At 48.4% G+C, this 23,702-nt stretch overlaps 1 protein-coding gene and 2 long non-coding RNA genes across 7 annotated transcripts in view; all 3 read left to right on the top strand.

Annotated features, from left to right (window-relative positions):
- PFKFB3 (6-phosphofructo-2-kinase/fructose-2,6-biphosphatase 3) overlaps nucleotides 1–8,301 on the top strand; it is a 39,507-nt gene extending 31,206 nt beyond the window's left edge. The window contains exons 14-16 of one of the 5 annotated variants that reach the window (XM_084505574.1): nucleotides 1,216–1,386; nucleotides 2,540–2,562; nucleotides 5,429–8,301. In XM_084505574.1, coding sequence (XP_084361700.1) covers nucleotides 1,216–1,386; nucleotides 2,540–2,562; nucleotides 5,429–5,435 — 201 coding nt within the window. In that variant the 3' untranslated portion in view covers nucleotides 5,436–8,301. The other 4 variants (XM_084505572.1, XM_084505576.1, XM_084505573.1 and 1 more) reach the window with 4 other exon arrangements.
- A 6,784-nt stretch (nucleotides 8,302–15,085) lies between these two features.
- LOC311429630 lies at nucleotides 15,086–19,496 on the top strand. Its single transcript, XR_014688306.1, has 3 exons — nucleotides 15,086–15,293; nucleotides 15,940–17,113; nucleotides 18,809–19,496. It is a non-coding gene; the product is annotated as an uncharacterized lncRNA (long non-coding RNA).
- Nucleotides 19,497–19,712: 216 nt separating this feature from the next.
- LOC311429631 lies at nucleotides 19,713–23,346 on the top strand. The gene is made up of 3 exons (XR_014688307.1): nucleotides 19,713–19,860; nucleotides 21,343–21,471; nucleotides 22,154–23,346. It is a non-coding gene; the product is annotated as an uncharacterized lncRNA (long non-coding RNA).
- Nucleotides 23,347–23,702: the final 356 nt, after the last annotated feature.

The following is a 23,702-nucleotide window of genomic DNA, read 5'->3' as shown; positions in this document are numbered from 1 at the left end:
AAAATTACTCTTGCATGTGCCTGCTTCCCAGTGTGCTTGCTCAGATGAAAGTTCACCCAGGGACGGGTCTTTCCTGGGCTCTGACTTTCGCCTTTGCAATCATCTGCTTGCCCAAAGAGGGAATGGACTACTGGATGGAGAAGGTGGCTTCTCCCAGGTGTCCTAGCTGGTTGGCAGAGCCCAAGCTCAGTGGCTCATCCAACATCTCCATCCTCTCTGTTTTTTCCTGGCATGCCCACGGCTCTATGTGGCTACCAGAGTGCTGTTCTGTAGGGTGCTGGGGGGAAAAGACCCCTTGCACAGAGGAAAAACCCCGTAAGGTCTGGTCTGGGTGCTCCACGAGGAGCTCAGAGGCCAGATCAAGGGGATGCCAGCCTGGTGTTGGGGCTGAAGAGGAAGGGGACCCCGTGTCCAACTTCCCAACTTGCATGTAGTGGTGATGGGTCCCAGCCGCTTGTTGGATGGTCAGATCCATCCCCTTTTGGGCCACATCTTCAGGGGTGAATCCAATCCTTCCTCATGGTGTGTCAGGGCCATTGATGCCCTCGTCCACTGCCATGGCTGGGGGTGGCCAGGGGGCTGCGTGGCACGGTGGGCACGGAGTGAGGCACGTGCAAAGTGCTTGGGTTCCTCTGCTCGGCTGTGCAGGAGCTGCCCCTCCATCCCACCTGGCTTGAGTTGGAGCTTGGTGCTGACCCTCGCTGGCTGCTCTGTGCAACTTCCCCAGTCTTTCTTATCAGCCTGGGCTCGCTCTTCTTTCTTCTTCTTGCTTTCATGCCCTGGGGCAGAGGGGCTACCTCTGAGGAATAGACCAATGGGCACGTCTCTGGCGTGTGAAATCGTGGCTGTTGATTACTACTGCGCTTTGTAATACCTATTTACCTTTTTTTGTGATCAAAGGCTCAAATGAGGAGAAATTCTGTCTCATTTCTGAGTGCAGGGCCTCCCATTTCCTCCCATCCTTGGGAAATCACACAGTACTCTTGAACGTTTTGCATCAGTTTCCTTTTTTTTCGGTGTCCAGAACCTTTCAATGCATCCAACTAATCCTTTGCACGTCGACAGCAATTGTGGGGGAAAAGCAGAGGCTGCTTTAAGGAAAAAAAAAAAAACAACAAACAATCTGCTTCTTTTTTTCTTTATAACTGTCGCCTTCTTCCCTTTTTTTATTTTATTTTTATTTACTTTTTTTTTCTTTTTCTCACTCTAATTTAGGAAGCAAAGAAGGGACCTAACCCGCTCATGAGACGTAATAGCGTTACCCCTCTAGCAAGCCCAGAGCCCACCAAAAAACCTCGCATCAACAGCTTTGAGGAGCATGTGGCTGTTTCTTCCGCCCTGCCAGGCTGTGTTCCTCAGGAAGTGCCCACGCAGCTGCCGGGACAAGTTAGTTGAACTCTTTTTTTTGTTTTGTTTTGTTGTTTGTTCTCGTTGTTTATTGTTTGTTGTCCTCCTCCTGTCGCTCCTGAAGCTGGGGAACGGCTTGCACTTGCCGCATCCTGTGCTGCTGTCTCTGAGATGCTCTCTCCCCGCTTCTCCCGTGGCTGCTGTCCTCCTGCATCGCGTTGGTTTCAGGAGCACCCAGTGAAGGGTGGCTGTCGGCCCTCTCGTGGTTTTTGAGAGCCTCAGAAAACCCCAAAGCTCTGGGCTGAATTGAGCAACTGCATTAATTTAGGAATTGCCTCCGTGTCCCCCATTTGACATCGCCGTGTCACAGGATAATGGTTGAGGCTGGAGGAGGACCTCTGGGGGTCATCTGGTCCAGGTCCTGCTCAGGCTGGACAAAATACAGCGGGTTGCCCAGGTCCATGTCCAGATGGGAGCCACTTCTCTAGACTGAATGGCTCGTGCCTTCCTCCGGGATGTGCTCTGCTCCACTGTAGACCTGGTCATTGCGATAAGACCAGGGTTCTTGGGCTTCCTTGAAGATGCTATGAGGACCCTTCTTTGCCTGCAGGTCTCTCTTCCTTCCCAGAGCAATAGGCAAAACAGACCAAAACCAAGTAGAAGCCTCTTTGATGCATGAGGCACGGTGAACCCAGTTGCCTTGTGCATCCCTGGGTGAAATTTTTTTTTTTGCTGCCCTCTTGCTTATGTGTCCTCTCTCACCCACTGGGAAAGCATGAAGAAAAAGACTTTCCTTGGCACATGCTTCTCCAGGAGCAAAAGCCTTTGGTTATGGAGTTGGGGTGCTACCAGAGACGCTCATGAACCCCTTTGCTGTGCCGCCTGTCCCCCCTGGCTGCTTGTTGGCTCTTGCTGCCTGCTTTTCGTGTTACCTGGTGTCTGCTCGCCCCAAGTGGGATTAGGAAGGGTGCCGTGTGCCAACCACTGCTCTGCTTTGCACAAACCTTGCCACCCCAGCTGGCTCCTTCATCTCTTGGAGCTCTGCTTGGGCTGGCCAAGTCTTGCCAAAAGCCCTTCTTTGCTTTGGGGTTTAGAAGCGCTCGGGTGCCCCTTGCTGCTGCCCACTGTCCTGTGTCCTGTCTCCTGCGGCGTTACTGACACCTCTCTTTCCGTTCTCTCTGTCTCTCTACAGCCTTTACTAGGAAAGGCATGCCTGTAAGTATCTTCTTGCGTCTTATTCCCCTCCTACCCTCTTCCCGTGTTTTCTTGCCATTGGTTATTTTGTAGTTGCTGTGAAACCCAGCTGGAGCATGGTTTTCTTGGAGTTGATATTTCTAAGTGTGGGATTTGGGTGTGTCTTGGGAGTGATAAAGAGGGGACTGTGGGTGATGTTTTGTCCAAACCATGAGTGTCCTACCTTGATTAAATGCCCCAATTTCGTTGGGGAAACACAGTGAATTATCACTTGCAGATGCTGCCTAAATTCCTGCCTCCTCCCTGAGTAGTCACTGGATGGGAGATGCCGTTGGGTTTTCCTGGAGTTCTCTGTGGCAGCGCTTTGTAACGTAGGTGATAGACCCCGGTGGTCTGTCCTTCCTGGGGGCTGAGTTGTGTCTGTGAGCGATGGCACCAGAGAGATTCCTGGGGAAGGCTCTGACCTCAGCTCCCAGCAGGCTTTTATCACCTGTGTGGGAGCAGGAATGTGTTTTTGGAGAGTTGGGCTGATCCTGGGTCCTGGCATCTGTAGTTCTGCCAACCTGGTTTTTGGGAGCAGCCAGCTCAGCAGCCCAGACAACTTGGGCAGAGTAGACACAAGGATGTGCTCCTCATCTAGCTCTATTAAGAAGGCAAGATGCCTTCGACATGTAATGCTCTAATTAGGATTAGGATTAATTGAGGCTTTGACACTTAAACTCAGTGCTGTTAGATCCCTGTGTGCTAGGGACAAGATTGCTTTGGACATATCCAGAAGCTTTTGGACTGATTTCATGATACATCACTGAGTTAAGAAAGAATCAGCCACTAGAAAATGTGCTCAAATGTCTTCCTAAAGACCAGGGAGATGCTGAGGCTGGCGTAGTGCCCAGGGGTCTCTTTGTCATCTGTGGTTTAGATCAGCCTATGTGCATCCTTATCCTGGTTAATTTTGTGGGCTGAAGGTGAAGGAATTTGCTATGAACTGGTGCTGCTTGTGTGTAACTGGTGAACCTCGTGTTTCTTCCCTATTCCCCCAAAAAATGATGTTAGAAAAGTCAGACTTGGCTTTGCTGATGGGTTTATTGGGGAAGAGCATGCTGATGCTCCTGGGTGAATGTAGAGGTTGGGTTGCTCAGCATGGCCTGCATGCCCATGCTCCTTGCTGCTCTTAGGCACAGAAGCCCTGGATGAAGTGCCTGGTCCTCTTGGGTTGCTTGCAAAGTGGTTTTGTTTTTGTACATCCCTCCATCCACTTCTCTTTCCCCATCCATGTTGCAATAGTAAAAGCACTGCGTGCCTTGGTGCCAGCTGGGACATGAAAAGCATGAGTTTGGGGACAGCTGTATGGGGTTGTGCTAGGACCTGAGCTCAGCTGGAGCAGGTGATGGTTTACTCATCCTAGGTGGGTTGGGAGCAGCAAGGTGAACAACTCCAGCTGCTGGGAGCCTTCCTTCACCTACGTGTGGGGCTCAGGGATTGGGTTTGAGGGAGCCTGGAAGACTCCATAGACCAAAGGTTTGGTGGCACCCTCACTTCTGTCACCTCATATGGGTATCCTGTCCCCCACCATGTCCCCCTACAGCCTGTATGGGGTCAGGGGAGGTGGAGGTTACCTCCTTTCCCAGTTTGTGCTGCTTGGAGGCACTTGGCAGTGGGTGCTTTGTTGCATTGACCATCACCAGTGGGGGCTTGTCCCCATCCAGAAGAACAAGGGGACAACTGGAGAGACCAGGAATACAGCTGCATGCCTCCTGACTGTGGGGTTGAGCTGGTTTGGGTTTGCAGGACTAACTGCTGTGATGATTTTTTCTCCTTTTGCTTGGTTTGTGATCCAAAGTGCACTTTGTAATGACAACCCGATTAAAAGTCTCTCCTATCCCCTCCCTTCTTCTTCCCTTCACTTTTCATGCTTAAAGACGACCCGTTTGTCACTTTCTCAAAGTTTTCTCTTTACTAATATTTCCAAGGTAAATGGCTGTTGGGTGCATGTGGCTTTTCCTAACCCTCACCCTGTCTCCTTAGATAATGCAGACCAGCTTGTCCCACTCTACCTCTCGTAGCCTGGCCACAGTTGTTGGTGCTTGTAAGAGGCAGCTTAGGTAGTAAGAGATTAAAAATGCTGAGAAACCTTTCTAGCTGTTTTCTAGTCCCTTTCCCTCTGACCTTTTTGTGTAGTTCTGTGAATTGGGAAATGTCTTTGTGGTGGTGGTCATCTCTTTGGGTATCTCCTGGTGGATGCTCTCCTCTGGGGGCTGATGTTTTGCTGGGTGTCTCTGGGTTTGTGGTGTATGTTCCTGACACAGTGGTGGCAGCAGGGCTGTGCTCGAAGCAGCTCTGGTGCCTGCAGGATGTCATGGGTGAGCGTTGCTCCAGCCTTTCCACTACTGGTGGTGGCTGGTGGCCACGTCAACTCCTTGGCACTGTTGCTGCTCCATCCTGAGCTGCCTTTTTGGGGCAGTGCTGAGGATGAGCAAACAGTGGCCTCCGCCCGGCAGGTTGGGGGGATGCTGCCCAGTCCCAAGGGAAGCTGGAGAAATGCCTAAGAGGGCTCCTGGAAGGGTTGTTGTGTCCTGTCTCCGTGTCTTGCATGGACCAAAGAGTGGCTCCAGGTGTAGCTTGGTTTTTAGGGGTATCTTTGCCGGCTTCTCACCCTGCAGATAATAAAGCTGAGGGATGCAGGTAGTGAGTTGGTGCACCTCCTCCCCACCCTTCTCCTTGGGTGGATGGTGTCCTTTCCTTTCGTGGTGGATGCTCTTGTAGTGCCCTGTGTTGTGGCTTTGTTACTGCCTCTGTCCCCTTCTCGATGTGCACATAGAAGACGCTGGCTGGGGTGAGGTCTGGTCCCAGCGTCACCCCAACCGTGCTCCTTCCCCTCTCATTGCAGAACATGAACAACTCGCAGAAGCCCTCGTGACTCCGTCGGCACTGTCGCAAGGCCACCAGCGACGCCAGCTCCCATCCCATCGTCATTTCTTGAAGCTTGCTTATTAAACCGGTCTCCTCCGTTTGCGGTGAGGTCGACCCTCGGCTGTTTCTATCCACGCCCGTTCATCTGCAAACTGCTCTGCCGAAGGGGGGAGAGAGGCGGGAGAGCGAAGGAGAGGAGGGAGACGAGCTCCCGGGTTCACCAGGTCTCCAGGCTTGCAGCATTGCTCTCCTCTCCGGCATCCTGCTAGAGCATAGCAAGCTGTAAAGTGCTTCTAGCGCGCAGGCTAGAGTTTAATTTTCCTTTGTAAGCAGTTTTGATCTCCTTTTGTATAGCTGATTGGTACCCATCCATCTTGGGGTGGAGTGTATATATGTGAATGGTGCGGGGTTAGCAGAGAAACGGGGGGAAGAGGGGTGGGGGGATTTTGTTTTTATTATTATTATTACTAATTATTTGGCAAGGAAGCCCCTAACGCGCTGTGCTGCGGTCCTTGACCCGCACTAGCTACAGCCCGCCACATGCCTCATTGAGGTGCACAAGAGCTGCTGGTTTTAACCAAAAAAATAATAATAACAAAAAAAATTATATAGAAAACCCCACATGTCAACTGATATACCTTGAAGGGGTTTGCAGAGAATATAAATCTGCTGCTGAAACTGGCCGTGAGCTGCTTGTAGCATAGAGGGGGAACCACACTGATGCTGGCTTGGGCAGACCCCAGCCCTTAGGGCTGCTCCGAGTTCTGGTGTGTTTTGATTTTTTTGGCAAGGGGACTGAGTGCCAGTTGAGGTGATGTGCTGGTAATTGGCCTCCTCTTTCCTCTGGCTCGAAGGAAGGAGACATAGGGGGTGATAATCCCTGCAGTGCTGCAGGAGGTAGGTGGCTGGGCTGAGCTGGACGTGTTTTGCAGGCCTGCAGGTCTCTTGGATGGAGGTGGTTGGAGGTCTGGCCAGCTCCCAGGAGTCCCTGTGTGTCTGCAAAAAGCCACGAGAAGAGACTTTTTTTTTTAATTTAATCTATATACATGCACACGTGTGTGTGTGGGTATATGTGTATATATAGAAACCGCTTGGTTTTTGCACTTTATTTGTGGTAGGAGCTAACTATTTTATTTCTTTTATTATTTTTTTTTAAGCTGTGCCTCTAAATGGGGGAAGCCTGAATACAGGCAACTTTTTTTTTTTTTCTTCCTTTTGCGTGCTGGGAAGCTGGGACTACATAAAAGCAGTAGTTATGGCTTCTGAGGTGTGCGTGTGTGTATGTGTGCAGGGGAAAATGGGGCAAAGTCCTGGCTTGGGTTCCTTCAGCCCTTCAAACCACCTTCCTGGTGGTTTGAGATACAAGAACCCTTCTTGGCAGCCCAGCCTAGGCTGCGAGCCAGCAGTTAGAAAGGACGATTTAACCACTACTGCTTTGTGCAAATATCTGTGGTTCCCTGCCCCGTCCTACGTATTGCATTTTCTTCATCCCTGTCTTGTGCTTTTTCCCCTGCACGAGTGAGCTGGAGGCAGGAGGTGAAGGTGGTCAAGTTGTCCTTCATCCCCTTTTTTGGGGGGGACTGGAGATGGGCAGCCCTTTGGTTTTACCCCTCCTTTGGCTTCCTCCTCTCCCCTGGGTAGGAAAAAACATCCCTGCAGACGGGAGCTGAGAGGTGTAGGGGAAAGTGATTTTCTTTTTTACTTTTTGATAATATATATATATATTTTGAGGTGGGGGGTGGTCTGTTTGCCCTTTGGGAAAAGGCAAACCGCTGTGCCTAGCACTTCAGTCTCATGCAGCAAAAACCATGTTGCATGGGCTCAACAGCGGGATGGGGCTGGGACAGTGCTCAGTCCCTATCTGACCCCAGGAGCCCGTCCTGGCGGTGCCCTGCCTGCGTGCGTGTGTCCATACATGTATATTCCTGTACAGATGAAACAAAAACACTTCCCTCCCCCCCCCCCTTTTTTTTTTTAAACTGCATTAAAGCAGAGTCCTGTATGCACGTTGGGTTGACGTCTGCCCTTTTGGTTTCCCTGACTTTGAGAGACGAGTGCCTGAGGAGGGTGTCTCACTGGCCCTTGTAGCCTGTTTCCTGGGGAGTTATCTTTCTCCTCCTGCTACCAAAAGATAAGCTGGCAAACGCAAACATGACGTCTGGCTGCCCCTGATCAATCCTGTAAGCGTGTAATTCTGCAGATGTTCTGGCATGTATTTGTGTGCGTGTACGTATATAAATTTATATATAAAATCTGGAGAAAAAGAACACCCTTAAACTATTTCTTCTTCTGGAAATACTAAAAGTCTTAGTCCCACAAAAAGATAAAACCTGGTCTGTTTTTTTTTTTTATATGTTTTTTTTTTTTTTTAACCCCCATCAAGAGGGAGCAGCAGAGTGGTCCTCTCTTGCTTGGGGGTAGGTGGCAGGACAGTGTCACCCCTGTCCCATTGAGTTTTGGCTAACAGAGCCAGGGCCAGGCAGAGATACTGCAGCCAAGGAGGGTGGCCAGAGGGGACTTGTCGAACCACACCAATAGTTTTCCCCCCGCCCCCTTTTTTTTTTTTTTTTTCTGGTTTTGTTTTCCTTTGTGATACTTGAATTTATTTTTTTTATTATTTTTTTGATAGCGAAACGCATTTTATTTATTTAATGTATACTGCAGAGCTTGGAGAGAAGGGTAGTTACTTGGGATTTTTTTTTGTGTGTGTACTATGTTAACTGTTCTGTATATACATCTGGAATAATTGCCTGATACAAAGCTGTGCCAGCTTAAAAACAGGGTATGCCTTTCAGAAATTTGTATATTTTGCAGTTGCTGGACCAATAAACTATCTTGTTGAAAAATGGATGACTGGCTCTTCCCTTGCTTTGGAATTATGCCCTCGGGCACCTCCCCTGCAGCGTGGGGGCCCTGAGGGTGACCACATGCATTGCCATCCTGCCTTGCACATATGGGGACTGCTTTGGCCCTGTGTCCTATAAACCTCTCAGCCCCTCAGTGGGTTTTATAAGGGTCAATGGAGAGAAACCATTTGGATCCCAGGGCATTTGGATCCCTTTTATTCTAGCCCCATCCCCGCAATTTTATGTCTCCTGTTATGGTTAATGAAGAGACCCTAAATTCCACCTGTAATAATGTTTCATCCAGCCAAGTGCCAACACTATTTAGGGCAAATGCATGTGCCTCAAGCCCTATCCACTGCATCCCTCATTTCTATAAGAGGGAGTCCAAGGTTATGTGCAGAGCTATACTCTGCCTGAGTCTTTGCCTTAGCTTAGCCGTTTATTCAAACCTGGTGCGATTCTTGAAACCAAATACCTGCTCAAAATGATTTGGAGCTGCCCTGTGAGGTCATGGCTGCCTTTGTCCCCAAGGCAGGAGAGCGTTAGATGTCACCTGGCAGTGAACCTGTCAAATTCCATGTAAAGAGAATTTTTGTGTGTGTTTTATTTATTTTTTTCCTGGCTTCAAAGCAGAAGTGGCACAGGAGTCTCAGGGAGTGGTGTAATTTGGATCTGATGCTCTGGAGCGCATTTGGGTTGATCTTTCCTGTGTGGTCAAAAGCTCGATGTCCTCAAGCAGCTGTGCTTCTGATGGCCTGTCTGGGGATGAAAGAGCAGAAAAACCACCTGTATGTGCAGGCCACGGGGTAGCTGGCTAGTGATAGGTAACCAACTGCAACCCCTGATCTCATCTTCCCTGGGGTTTTGGAGTAGGAGGAGCCTTTTTGGACCAAGCCTTGCTGTGACATGCAGGGACTGTCTGCCTTCTGCCCTTGGCCCCATTGTTCTGTAGGATTTTAAGCTTGATTAAGACAGCTGCAAAACTTTTTCCTAGGTATATGTGCAGATAGGGGAAGTGCTGATGCTCATCCTTGCAAACAGCCAAGTGGCGCGGTGCACCCGTGCTCGCCAGGAAAGCCAGAAACCACACAGCCCTTTTTATTTTGCATCTCCAGCAACCTGCTGGCCTCCCCAGCCAAGCAAGGACAAAATGTTTGTGCTTTATTTCAGGGCAGGGAGCGTGGCCTTGCACCCACCATATGCACAGACGGAAGGCTGCAGCAGGCTGAGGTTGCATGTAGACACAACAGCAGCGCTGCTCCCCGCATCCCTGGGCAGGCAGGGGTTTTTGGAAGCCACAATAACCTTGTCCTTGCAGGGAGAGAAAGCTTTTGCCTCCTGGGCAGCATTTCTAAGGCTCTCCTGCAAGAAAACGCGCCCCACAAAAAAACTTTGCTCCTTATTCAACATGCAGGGGCAGGATGGGGATTGTGTCACACCATCTGTGCCGGGGCAAGGGGGCACCGTTCAGAGCCATCCCTGCAGCATCCTTTTGTTTTATTTATTTATTTTTTTGCACAACACATTTTGCACCATGGCAGACGTTCCTTGAGGCAGGGCGGATTTAAAGGTCACTCCTGACAGCGGGAACATTACCCTGCTCGCAGCCGCGTCCTTGTCATTTCGCCGGGTTCTGTTTTCATTAAATTAAATAAATAAACCCCAAGCTCTCTGCCAGCAAGCAAGCCTGGAGAACTTGTGATTGCCATTAAAAAAAAAAAAAAAAAAGAAGAAGAAGAAGAGCAGTCACGCTGGCTGACTCAGCTCTGATTGATGGCTCAGGAATGTGTCTGATACGTGCGAGGGATTAAATAAACTGTGGGCAAACCTACACAATGCAGCATGCTGTATGCAACGCAGCCGGCACCCCGCTCACCTGCCTGCGGCTGGGGAGTGCCTGCCACCGCGTCATGGGATCTGGGGGGGGTCGTTTTTATTTTCCACTGCAAGAAAAAAAAATAAAAAGGATTTTTTTCCTTGCTTTGCAAGGAAGCTGTTTGCTGATTGAGGGTTTTAATAGGGATTGTTTAGCTTTGCAACAGTTCCAGGGAGCTAACTGCAGGTGTGCATGTTTTCTATGATGGGATGGGATGGGATACAATGGGATACAATGGGGTGGAATGGGATGGGGGCAGCTCTGGGCTTGTCTCCTCAATCTCCCCAATCTTTGGGTGTGATGCAGCCCATCCCATGTGCAGCCGGGCTCAGTGTGGGTCCAGGGAGTGCGAGCTCATTCCTGGCACCCCAATAAAACCCTTTGCTCATGGCTCCCACTGGTGACCCCAAGCTCTTTTCCTCCCACCTCCTCCTCCCTTCCAAGACATGAAAATAAATTGGAAGCCCAAAAACCTGGAAGAAAACCAACCCCTCCTGTATCTGCAGGAATGGGATTGGCAATGCCTGGTGGTAAACCCAGCTGGGGCAGGAGAAGGCCAGGTGGATGGAGGCACAGCAGTGAAGAAGGGTTTATTTGTAGTGATGCTCACCCATGCCCATCAGGGGTTTCTCCAGACTATCCTTGCCTTGGCTTTGCACCAGCCACTGTCCTACTGGTAATAAATTGGAGAACCTACCTGCTCTATCCACAAATCCTACAGACACTGAGTGTTTTTTGAAAACCTCTCTGAATTTAAAGGTCAAATAAAAAAGGATGAAAGTGAAAGAGAAAAAACCTCCTATTGCATGGTGCCCTCCTGGCCCGTGTCTCACCCCGTGGGAGCAGCCATCAGAGGTGCTCGGAAACCTTTCTGGCCTTCCAGTGACAGATGCTTTGTGACAACCCCTTGCAGCTTCCTGAACAAATACATAGATTTTTTTTTTTTTTTCAGGTGATGGGGTCAAAAGGAGAAACCAGATTGTGTCATTTCCCTAGCCATGTGCTTTTTCTTTCTAATCTCTTCCTCTTGGGGTCCGACCTGTTGGCCATGGATGATCCAGCCTCCATTCTACACAGCCATAGCAGAACCCGGGGGACACCTTAAAGGTTTGGTCCCTTGGGTCCTGCTGGGAGTATTTCTGGGAAGGAGATGGGTAGAAAAAGAGAATTGAAACCGAATCTAGTTGTCAGCAATGCTAGAAGAAATTGCATCGCGTGGATGGGGAAACAGCAAAACAGCAGTGAGAGCAATGCTGAAATGGTTGGCATTGCCCTGAAATTCTTGCTCAGTGCCTGTGTTCACAAATTTGGCTTCTGTTTCGTGTCCCCCCATTAAGTGCCCTGCTGAGTCTCTGTCCAAACTGACCTTTTTTTTTTTTTTTTTTTTTTTTCATGGGTGAGTAGTTACAGAGCAGCTGTCCTGAGCATCCTCTCTTAATGGAAGAAACTTTTTGGGGCTTGGCCCATCTCCCTCTGCAGAACAGCACCTCAGGCTTCTCCTGACATAGGAGCACCTTCTTTGATTAAATGTCCCTGTGATGGGGTCAGAACCAGCTCTCCATTTTATTTTTTCCTGAGAAACAGGAACCAAAACTGGCCCCACCAAAAAGGGAATAATGTTTTGAGTGTTTTGTATTCAAAAAGGGGATAGGTTTGTCTTGGGGCTACACCGGTGCTCTGTGTGGACCTAAAACCCCATCTGATGGATTAAAGGAGGCATTTTTTGGCTACATCTGAATTTCACTAACTACAAATGTGGATGAACTCCCTGTTAGAAAGAGTCAACACAACACAAACTTCTGCTGATATCTGGTTGCTCCTCAACACTGGAGGTTGGACTTAGGGCTTTTCTGTGCTAGGTGGTCCCAAGTGGTGCACGGGGAACCTATTCCTACCCAGAACCAGTGGTGTCTACACTCATAACACAAAAGAAAAACAGTTTCTGTCATACTGAGGGCTGCCAAGCCTCAGATCTCCTGGCAGGCTCTCCCCTCATGATCCAACACAATCCCTTGAGGAGCCAGCAGCTCCAAACCAACCAACGATGTGCTAAATGCCTCAAGAGGTCTCCTCCAGTGTTATCTTCCATGATCCTAAGGAAAAACTAATCAGCAGCATGATAAGAACGTGACAAGAGGGTGAATGAGTCTGGTGAGCCTCATGGCAAGGCTGACAAAAACCCAGCTGATGCATCTGGTCACCCAACAAGTTGGCAAAGAGGGACGATCGTTCCCTGCTAGTCTAAGAAGACTTGGACATGTTCCTCAGCTATGGAGTGAGCATGATCTGAAGGGACAATGATGAGACAAGGTCTGAAACCACCCAGGCTTTGTGAAATGCTTCTCTCCAGTACAAGGTGCAGGCTCTTGGATTGCACCCACACCTCATGTCAGACACGGCAGACGTTACTCGGCTTTTATTGCCACGACAGGTATCTCGGTGCTCTTTGCACTCACATCCTCGCTGGCAAAGATTTGTACCAACGGGTGGGTGGCCTGATGTGGAAGTGGATGGCAGCTGAGGCTGTGACCAAAAAGCACAGCTGAATGGGAGCTATGAAGAGAAGCAGTAATTAAGACCTAACAACTAATTACCATTGCGGAGGGCGGCTCGAGAAGGAGCACAGCCCCAAATCCAGATATTTCTAGCTGCAGCTCAAACCCCACAATTAAGCCGTGATTTTGGTCATTATGAGGAGGTATTTCCAGAGCTGGCTCTTGCCTTCTGCTGCCTTTATCCACCAAAACAACTGACTCAGCATCAACAAAAAGAAAACCCAGCATTTTGATAAATGTCATCCAAACCAGACTGGAGAGCATTGCACTGCATTGGATGCTTTCACCAAAGCTGGATGCCAACCTGTGGGCAGAGCTGCCTTTTCTTGAAGGCAGGAGAAGGCTTTTTGGATAGCAGAGGATGTGTTGGTTTAGGGAAAGCAAAGGGTACCTAAAAATACTGATGTCCTCCCAGGAAAGCAGGAGTCCCATGATATGGCAGCATGGAGAAGCAAGTGTCACTGTGCATTTCTCTGGATCTTGGTCCATCTCTAGCCACCCGTTACCCCAGGCATCAGTTTAGGAGGGGAAGAAGGGAGGGGAAAAATGTTTCATACAGCTCTCTGGTCACCCCGTTCACTCTGCACTGCAAGCACACCATCCTTGGAGGGACCCTACAGGCAAATCACACCATTGACCTAGTTTTTGGGGTGGTGGTACAAGTGTTAATAGCTTATTTCCTTCCTGTCTCTCCCACTGGTGATGCTGCAGGGACAGTGACTTACTCTGGCTGTTCCAGGGCTGCTTCTTCACCTTCCAGCCAGGATTAATGTCACTCACTCCAACGGGTGCCGCCACCCTCACAGGCACCCTGACTCACCCGCTCATCCTTCTGCCCAGCCTTGATTCATCTGTGACAAGTGGCAGACGTGCTCTCCTGCCATGCATCCACCTTGCTCCTTCTGACTGCCCTGCTCCCTCCATGTGCCAGGCATTTGCCCCTTCTCACTCTGTATTTTTGGTGCAGTGTAGGCATCCCCCGAGCTTGTCTTCCTTGAACAGCATCCCTTTTATCCTTTGACAGACTACAGGTATCTCTTTAATTAACACATCCCATAATTGCTCAACCAGCAGCAGCTCCCCCTGCCCAGCTTCTGCTGTGCGGGTACCAGGGTGAGACATCAGGTTTTTGTGGCTGCACTGGTGGCTTTAACCTCCTGGAGAAAAGGAGAGAAAAGGAACCTTGGGGCTGTCCCCAGGGCAGGTTCCAGGAGCAGGAGGTTGCCTTTTCCATCTGAGATGTACCCAGCTGATGTACCCATCAGAATCATCGCCACAAAATCCCAACCCATTTCCAGCCAGCACCTGGATTTATGTTTTTAATATTTTCTCACAGCTTTTCCTGGGAGGGAACCATCTCTTTGGGTGCATTCTCATTGAAATTTTTGCACTGTCACAGCCCCCATCCACGTGAATGAGCTGGTCGGACTCTATCCCTCCATTTACAAGCTACTTGGAGGATAGAAGTTGTTTTCTTATTTGTCTATAAATTACCCAGCAGGGACAAGCTGCTGTATAAATAAGGGATAATAAAGTAATAATGCACTAATATTCACCATAATTAATTTTTAAGAATGACTAGGATGCCTTTCCATCCTTGCTAAACCAGAGCACAGGCTTGTAGTGAGTATTCCTGAGCTCAGACATGGTACAGGAGCTAATTTTGAGCCTCTTCTTCTGGCATGTTTTCCCCTGACTTGCACAAAGGTGAGAAATGTAGGTCTGCATACATCATAAAGTCATTTGTAAGAATCAGAAAGCACTGGAGAGAGATGGGACTGGAAACAAGGTGAATGAAATCAGGAGGATTGCAATAAAAGGTCTGCAGGACTCCTGGTTAAATTTGGGTGAAAAACAAGGCTTTCAGTTCAACAGAGATTTTGTCTTAAAAATGTAAATAAAAATAAAAACATCTGCCTGTCCAAATGGGATGGAAACCAATAGTTTTAACATTTCCAAAGCTCCTTTCCACTTACTGAAAAAAAAGATATCCTTGTCCCCTGACAGCAATGGCAAGGGGAGAGGTCCCAAGTGGATCCCTGTGCATTGGAGCAGCCTCCAACAACCCTCGCTCTGCAGAGACGATCTGGAAAATGGGCAAAACTCTTCTTGTGGTCCTCCATCCATTGAGCTGAAGATATTTGGAACAAACCATTGGCCTGTTTTTGTCAAAACATTGCTTTGTTGGGAAATACTGTGCTGAATAAATTTATGGTAATGCTGGGGGATAAAGAAGCAATAGTGATAGAGTGGGGGACCACTCTTTGTTGCTCCTGGAAGAGGAAACGAGGGTTTCATTGCTCTTATCTCAGGTGGGGCTGGTCACACGCCTTACCCACACAACAGGTCACCTGCAGGCCCCTCCTGGGAGAGCCAGCAGAAAGCAGCTCTGGGCTGAGGAATGCAGATAGGATTCAGCCCCGCGTCTCCAGCGTCTCGCTATCTCCCCTTGAAATGCTCTTGGAAACCACGTGAGACGGATGGCCACCAGACAGGCTGAAAGGGTTGGGAGGAGTGAGCTCAAACAGAAAGCCCACCCGTGTGTCTGCGGTGGGCTTAGTGCAGGTATTAATTACATTCCTATCTGCTAAGCTGATCTGAGCATGTCTGCGGCCGGCCGCTTTCTCCTTGCAAAGCCGCCGCTGCCTGCATGGCTGCTCTGAGGACCAGCAAGGACAGGACAGGGCGATTAAGGGCTCTGAGGATGTCAGGCAGCCCGGGAAGGCTCTTTACGAAGCTGATTTGTCCACGAGGAGGCTGACTCAGCAGCGACGTGAGGGTTAGGAGAAGGCAGGTGATCGCACGCCTGCCACGGGGCGAGAGCACACGCGTGCTCGGCCGCTGGGATTTAGCTGGTGGGCTGCCACTGGCATGTGTCTGAGCCCACAAAGTGAGTTTTTCAGCTTCTTTGGGAGGCTTTATTTTTGTTTTCTGCATAGATGCAACAAGGGAATACAACTCTCCGGTATTTCCCAGTGGCAGTGCAAGCAGTGCGTTGCACAATGTTTCCCTATCTGGTTGTGCCAGTGGGTTTATCTGCTGTTCTGGGAAGGAGGATTGGGCTTCCTGGCTTGTCCTCCGTGGCACTGCAGGGGTTTTTGCAAAGTGTGATGTTTGCTAGGAGCAGGCAGGACCCCACACAGGCGTAATGCCCAGGCCATTCCTTGACTGCGTGATAATAGGAGCTCTCTTGTCTGTGCATCCCTTGCAGGTTATGGATCAACATCAGTGCAAAAAGAAGCACAAGCAATATCTAATAATGACATTCTGCCCTGGAAGTCGATATTTAAAGTGCTAATGAGCACAAGCAAATTGGCCACCTACTTCAAAAGGGGTTGTGTTTGCCCCTGGTGCAAATGTCAGATGAAATACCGAGCAGCTGTTACATCCCTCCATTGTTTTGAATGGGTGATTCGAGATAAACACCTGCAGGACCCATTGTTGCAAGTGCTCTGAGTCCAGTTTTGTGGGAGGGTGCTCAAAGCCAGGCCGCGTGGGAAGTCTCAAGCAAATAGTGCACAAATGCCAGAGGTCAAGACACCTCTGTGTGAATAAACATTTGCTGCGAGGGCTTAGGAATAAATGTGCCGAAAGAAATAGGCCTAAGAGATATTGCAGAATCAGGATTTGTCTCCTCCATTGAATTGGATACATTTTGCATCTCATTAACTGCTCCCCAGCTGCTCTTGGTTATCATCACCTCTGCTTGTGGCAGATGAGACAATGCACAGCACTGAGGCTTTCGTTGCAAAACAGATATATTCCAGGGTGGAAATCCAGTAGCATCTGCTTTCAAGTAATTAAGCAAGGAACCAAAGCAAATATGCACAAAGAGCAAATGAAATCATTGAGATTGGTCATGCCTGCAGAAAATAAAACTGTCAAGGAGCCTGTTTCTTATGCTGGCTAGGATTATTTATAGCTGCGCTGTCTGCAGGAGCTCGCCCGAGCAGGAATGGAGCAGAGCAGAGGCTGTGGGAGAAGTCAGCTCCTTTTAAACAGGGCTGGGAGTGCAGGCAAAGCCAGACAGGATTCTTCTGGGCGAGCTTCTTTCCATCAGAAAAGGCTGGTTAGTCAAAAATTGAAGCTTTCTGCAGGAACATGCCAGGCCATGTTTGTATTGGCAAAACAATCAGGGTCAGGGCAAGGGCTGCTCAAACTCTGTGACAGCTGCACTGGAGAAGCCTGGGCACTGCTGGGCAAGGAGCAGACCAGGGCGTGATGCACACCGTGGTCATGCCACAAGTGGGCAAATCCCAGAGCTCAGAGCAAAACTCAGTCCCAATGCGTCCCAAATGTTTGCATGTGGAAGGCAGGAGGAGTGGGCTTTTGAGGGGCAGAAGATGGTTTTGGAGCACATTGTCTCTGGTTTGCCAGGAGGACAGGTGAGTGGCACTGCTCCTCACTTGCCTTTTGGGACATCTCCATGGTGCACCCCTCTGATGGAGGGCATCACCCTGTGGAGCAGATATGGAAGGAGATGGTCTCATCCTGCTCAGGTTTCCTCCCAAAGCAGTGACGGGGACATGCCCTGGGAGGGATTTCAGCGAGATGCTCAATGTGGTCACCACCTGGGTTCCATCCTGCTCCTCACCCACAGTGCCCTCCTTCCTCCTCTATGGGGACAGCCAGGTGAGATGTGCAGCTGCTGCTCCTTGTGCCCCAGAAAGCACATCTTGAGCAGCAGCTTGCTCTTGCTTGAGGTCCAAAATGGTGCAGTGGGGTGCAGATAAACATCTCTTCTGTCCCTACCTCTGTGACCACCTCCTTGCAGCTGCAAGGCATGGCAGGAGGTGTTGGGCTGCTGAAGGTCCCCCATTGTGCTGGGCTCTATGTGTGCAAATCATCCCAAAATGGGTTGGTCTCCTGATCGATGGAAAAGTTGTATAATTATGATTATTTTTACTATTGCTATTATTACTAATACTATTGTAGTTATTATTATAGTTGCTATTATTGTGTTACTACTATTAATATTGCTATTGCTATTGCTATTGCTATTACTATTACTATTACTATTACTATTACTATGACTTACTACCACTATCACTATTACTATCACTACTACTATCACTATTACTATGCCTGGGAGTGTCACATGCTCACGACCTCAGGAGGTCAGAGAGAGATGCAGGTGGCACAGTGGATTCAGTAATAGCTCTCCAGGAGCCCAAAGCCTTTTTGTGGTTTCTTTTTGTCCAGGAAACATCTGGGAGAAGGAGTGGTAGATCGTCACCTTACATATTGCCAGGATTCCCAGGCAGGCTTCACTGATCCCTGGAGGGATCGGTCTTTCTTTGCATATAAATTCCTGGTGTAGCCTCTAGCAAGAGTCACAGATCTAGCAGATGGTGGGCTGGTGGAGCCACAAAACACAAGGGAAATTGGATGTTTACTCCATCCTTAACTTCTTGATGTTGTGTTTAGTAGTGCTGATGCTTTGATTTACAACCTGTGCCTTGCCTGGCACATGCTGCCCCTGGCAAAAATTTGCAGCTTCTCTTGCAGCTGGCAACCATTGTTTAATTATTGCACTGCCTAATTCTCCACCCGGATGGAGAAAAGTTTGCAGCAGCCCTGCTAAGCAACAAGGCTGGTTGACTTCAAATGGGATTTGACTATCCATTTATAATGAAGCCTGTAGAAAACATGTGGGGTTGACGTCTCCCTTGAATAAGAAAGTCTGGAGGCTTTGCATACAGCAGCACTTAAAGCCGTGGGTAGTGATGGCTCTCCACCAGTAAATGCAGTCCTCTCACATGCAGTGAGTGGAAGAAGTGACTGAGATTTGCATCTTCGCCTGGTTGCTGGAAGCAGCACAGCTGCTCAAAACGAAAGGGCAGAGCTGCGGCCGCGAGCAGGGGGGAGGAAGGGGAGGAGGGGAAGGACGTGACCATGTGTTGCAGAGACTCATTTCCAGTAATTGGTGTGCTCTGCATGGCTTAGGCAAAACCCATGTCTAATTTATGGCTAGGCAGATTTTGGGTAGCTCTCCTATTGCTTGGTCACAGGTCTTAAAGTCTCCTTTTTTTTTTTTTTTTTTATTTGTTTCCTTTTTGTTGTTGTTGTTGCCCTGGCAGAGACAACCATCCATCAACGCTGATTTTATGATGCTTCTCTACATGTAATCTCCTGGTGAAAGGGTTTCTGCCAGTCAATTCCCTTGAATTGCCAGCCTGGCAGATTTAATGTCTTGCCCCTGGACCTACGTTTAGCTCTACCACTGTTACACTTGAAAAAAAATTGAGAGAAGTGGTCCAGGTGCTTTGGGTTAGCTGCCATGGTGCTCCTGGCATGGCACCTTCTGTCTTTGTTTCAGAGATGCTGAACACCATGACTTCACCAAAACCTCTAAGGACTTTGGAAACTCAGGTCCTCAAGTCAGAAAATTGCAGGTGAGTCCAATTAAGTCCTGAGGGCAGTGCCTAGAGGCTGACCAAGATGCAACTGTTGTGGCACGGAGCCGTGCATGGACATGGAGCTGTACATAGGTCCTCGCTGTGCTGAATTAACAATCCAGAAGGTTTTGTACAGAGCCCAGAATTAACAATCCAGAAGGTTTCATGCAGAGCCCAGAGGCTGTGCACTGAGAAGGCAGCGTGGGAGGGAAGGGAGATGGGGAACCAAACCATGCCCATCCTTTAGGTGCATAAATACGGCGAGCTCCTTGCCAGCTAGTGTTTGCTTTACAGAACGTGTTGAGAGCAGTGTTCATTACTTATGCAAAGCCGCATGGTTATGAAAATAAAGTGTCAGATAAAACCAAAATAGCCTGTTATAAGGTCCACACCAAAAAAAAAAAAAAAAAAAAAAAAGGGATTTAGAGATCTGCAAAACCGCCTTCTGCTTGGAGCACTCAGCTGGGAGAAATGGCATCATCCAGGACTGTGCATCACGTCCTATCTGATCACCCACACAATGCACCAGCTCGTTGTCTCCTCCTTCTCTTGCTCAAGGGATGTTTTGACTCCAGCACTGAGCAAAGAGAAAGGCTTATGTGACCTAAATCAGGTTCTGCTTCTGCTCACATCCCTCCAGCTTAAGTAAACAGCAGTGGATGTGACTGAGTGCACATATGGTACCTCGTCAACGCCTCTTCTCTGCTTCAGGTTGTCTTCTCCCTTCCCCAGAGGTGAGTTTGACTCATTCTGTATTTAGAGAGATGCCTCCCCTTTCCCCACACTGCTCATTAATCTTCCCCAATCAGCCAGTCCCCATCCCATCTCTGCACCCTTGATAGTTACAGAGCAGCTTTGTCCAGCACGCCCCTACCTCCCAAACCAAACCCCTCCAGAGGGCTGGGAAAGGTCTGGGGAAAAACCCCAGAGAGTGCCAGAACAAATACAAAAAAGGCTCACTTGATCAGCCTGAGTGCCAGCCCCACCCTGGGGTGTGGGATAAACACTGGCAAGTATTTGTTCATCACCACTCAGCATACAAATATTTGTTTCTCTTTGTCTCATGGACACACTCACATCGACGCTGCATGCCAGACACCTTCCTTCCCAAAGAACCTGGGCTCACTTCTGTCTGCAGAGGCAGGGCAGGAAGGATATCCTGCCTGCAAGGTTTTTATAAATATGCTAGAATATCTAGAAATTTGATGTCCACATGCACAAGAATGTTTTTTTTTGGATATCTGGACCTCCACTCAAATGCTCTTCTGGATCACTCATCCATCCATCCATTTATCCTCATGCATGCACAAATTTTTACATATATTTGTGTGTATGTGTGCATATGCATTTACATATATACATATATACATATATAAATATATCCACCCACATTCACCCAGGTATGAATCCATTGCTGGAAGTGATAGTCTGGATGCATTGGCATTAATATTGCATATATCTGATGTCTGCAGAAATGAATACGTGGCACATGATGCCATTTTTATTTTTGCATGCACATCTTTTCTCAGTCTGCTTCGTTACAAACATGTCAATATAGAGATGCACTTAACACCAGTATGCTCTTTTATGAGAATGGGGTTGAATAAACATAAAATCCTTGATATCTCTACCAGAGCAAACAACAGTAGAACCATTTAGTTAAAACTGTATACCAATTTTATTTGGTTGAATCAATATGAATCTAAGTGTGCCTCAATGATCTGATCGTTCTGATGTAGCTACCAAGAAAAGAATTAAATGTCCTTGTATGACTCAAGAGGAAAAGTTCCTGATTGACTCCCATGGCCACTAATGCACTTCATCCACTGGTAGGTTGAATTAAGCCACGGGGAAAATGTGAAGGTGTGGCACCTGGGAGAAAAGCTTTCCTTAATGGTGAGCACACATGACATGTGATAACTACCCTTTGATCTGTCCCAGCTTTATGGATATTAAGGGAAATGTCTGTGGGGCAAGTGAGTTCGAAATGTTGACTGTGGTGATAAGATAAGGGTGTTTAGCGAGAAGCTTAATTTCCTGCCTAAAATGGTCATGATGACCTGCAATGTGATGAATAGCTGATGGGCTGCAAGAGGTCAGGGAATGGGCCCCAGGGAAAGGTTTTTTTGGAATGTCTTCGAGGATATTAAAGGGAGGGGAGCCCTCATCCAACCTGAGTGTTTTATTGAGCCAGGATTTTTTTTTTTTTTTTTCAGAAGTGATCCTTAGGGTGATTCTCTGTTGCCCTGGTGAGTCTCAGGGAGTGAATTTGAACTCAGAGACGTGTTAAGGACAGCTTGGAGATTTTGTTCTGACCCAGCTCTGTCTGCCCCTTAAACCCACAGGTAATTAAGGAGGTGTTTTATCCTTATCAGTGACAATCTGCTTTTATAGTCTTTATGGCAGCAATTTTCTAAAAGGACACAAACCTGCATGGAGATGCTCCGCTGCAGCACCTGCAACATGTTTCAGCACCCACATTGCAGTTTAAGTTCGAGACAAAGGTGGGCGATGCCTGGCTCACAGTGCAAGCAGTGGGTGTGATGCTCTCTTTAGGCACAGGCAATAAAAAAGTCCTTGTACCATCGATACCACTGACTGGATGGGGAGCTCAGGCAGCTCTGGAGAGCATCAGATCTGCTCTGCCCTCTGTGTTTTTAGGATGGATAGAAGGCAAGACCTGTGTTAGTCATGCCAGAAAGTGGTTCACTATGACACATGATGCACCTGCAGTCATCCCTCCACCGCTAATAGCCGTGGGCGCCTCTAAGTGTGCTTTTCTGCCACAGATGCACCTAGCTGGCACTGGAATGACACAAATTTGCACTTTCCACCTAGGAAACCCATGTAATCCCAAAGCCAAGGCAACACAGGGTATGGCACTGTGCCATAACACATGTACATCCCCTGCTGTGTAACACACCAAGCGAGTACTTTCTTCTCCTTTTGCCCTGAAACCAGGAAGAACAGGCAGAGAAGTCTGGGAGGTCAAGGTCAATTTTATTTTATTTTATTCATTTCAATCAGATACATTGAGTTCCATAGAAGATACAACATGTTCTATCAGATAAGAGAAGGTATGATGGTTCCTGACCTGAAATCTCACAGTACAGGCTGTCACAAGTTCCCAGCAGCCTCGTGGTAACAGTGGCAGACAGTGGCTTGGAGCTGACTTGCAGCACTTTGGTAATTGGAGACACACCTGTGAAGCTATAAACTTAATTGCATCTTAGGAGATTACTGACATCAGGGAAAAGAAAGACATCCACTGCTCCGCCATCGTTCAGAACCCTCCGAATAGACTGGTGGCAAAGTGATGGAGAAGGCATTGCACATGGCTGATGTCCAGAAATGGGGTCCTTCTACGGTCTGTCGCTTGCTGCTGTTTTTATACTCCCTGCTAGACCCAGTAACTGTCACCAGCAGTGTGCAACCCCCCTTCTGAGAAGAGTTTCTCTGAGCTCAGCATAAGCCAGCTCCTGCTCTGCACGATCCCAAAGTGACCCAAGTTGCAGTGGCTGCGTTTTCCCGTGTCAGTCTGTGGTGCTTTCTCTGTTGGAAATGAACGGAGGGGGAGAAAGCTTCTCGGGAATCCCTGCAAGGTGGCTGTGGGTTGTCTGAGGGTCCTTGGTTTGCTCCAAGGTCTTCAGCGCCATCTACTGCCACGCTAAGCCTTGGCTCCCTTGTCATCCCTGCAGGAACGGGTTTAGGGGAGACTTTTAGACGCACAGGATAGGGATAGTAACGACCACTGCCCTGCAGATCCTATGGGCTGAGTGCAAATTTTAAAATGTATTGATGTATGGAAACAAAACGTGGTTCATATAAAAGGCAAGAAAAAGCAAATACTTGAGGAGTTTCGTCTGGCATTGAGCAAAAGCTGGGAAAAAAACTGCTACGGTGCTGTTCCCTCTGGTCTGTTTCTGGCTCTAGGATGTTCTCCACTATCGTGTTCTCTGCTGTCAGCATAACCTTATAAAGTGAAGGTTGAGTAGACCTTTCGGTGGAGGTCAGAGGGAAGCAGAGTGGTTATCGCTTTGGGTTTATTGGCTCGTCTGACATCAGGTCTGAAACATTCCTTGCATTAAGCAGCGAAGGAGCGTTAGATGAACATGTGACGGGATAGGTGTGGCTGAAGCAATATGCGTCTCTACATCATGTTCTAATCTCAATCACCTTGAAGCAAGTCGTCTGGAATCTGTGAAGTCACGTTGAATTTACAGCACTTGTAATTAGCTCAGAACTTGGTTCAGCGCGTTCTTTCTGGGGAGAACATAGAAGTTCAACAGCTCTGCCAGGACTATGAAAGATCTAATCTGTAGATCAGGATAGCAAATCATCTGTAATGTGCCTCAGGATTTCATCGATATGATAACAGCTTTGATGACCAGGTGCAGAAACCATCTCTTTAGCCATTTGGGAGCTGGTGTCATGTTAAAGCATTTTGTGAGCCAAGCTCCTCCCCTTCATTCTCCAGTGGTAGTAATGGTAGGAGATGCACTTGCTCCTCTTTTCTCCCTGCAAGAACCTGGTAAATAACTTTCCAAAGTACAGACCCAATACCAAGTCCATTCAG

This window comes from Aythya ferina (assembly GCF_964211825.1).
Source record: "Aythya ferina genome assembly, chromosome: 1".
In the NCBI taxonomy this organism is placed as follows: Eukaryota; Metazoa; Chordata; class Aves; order Anseriformes; family Anatidae; genus Aythya; species Aythya ferina.
This window is presented reverse-complemented; position numbering and strand designations above follow the sequence as displayed.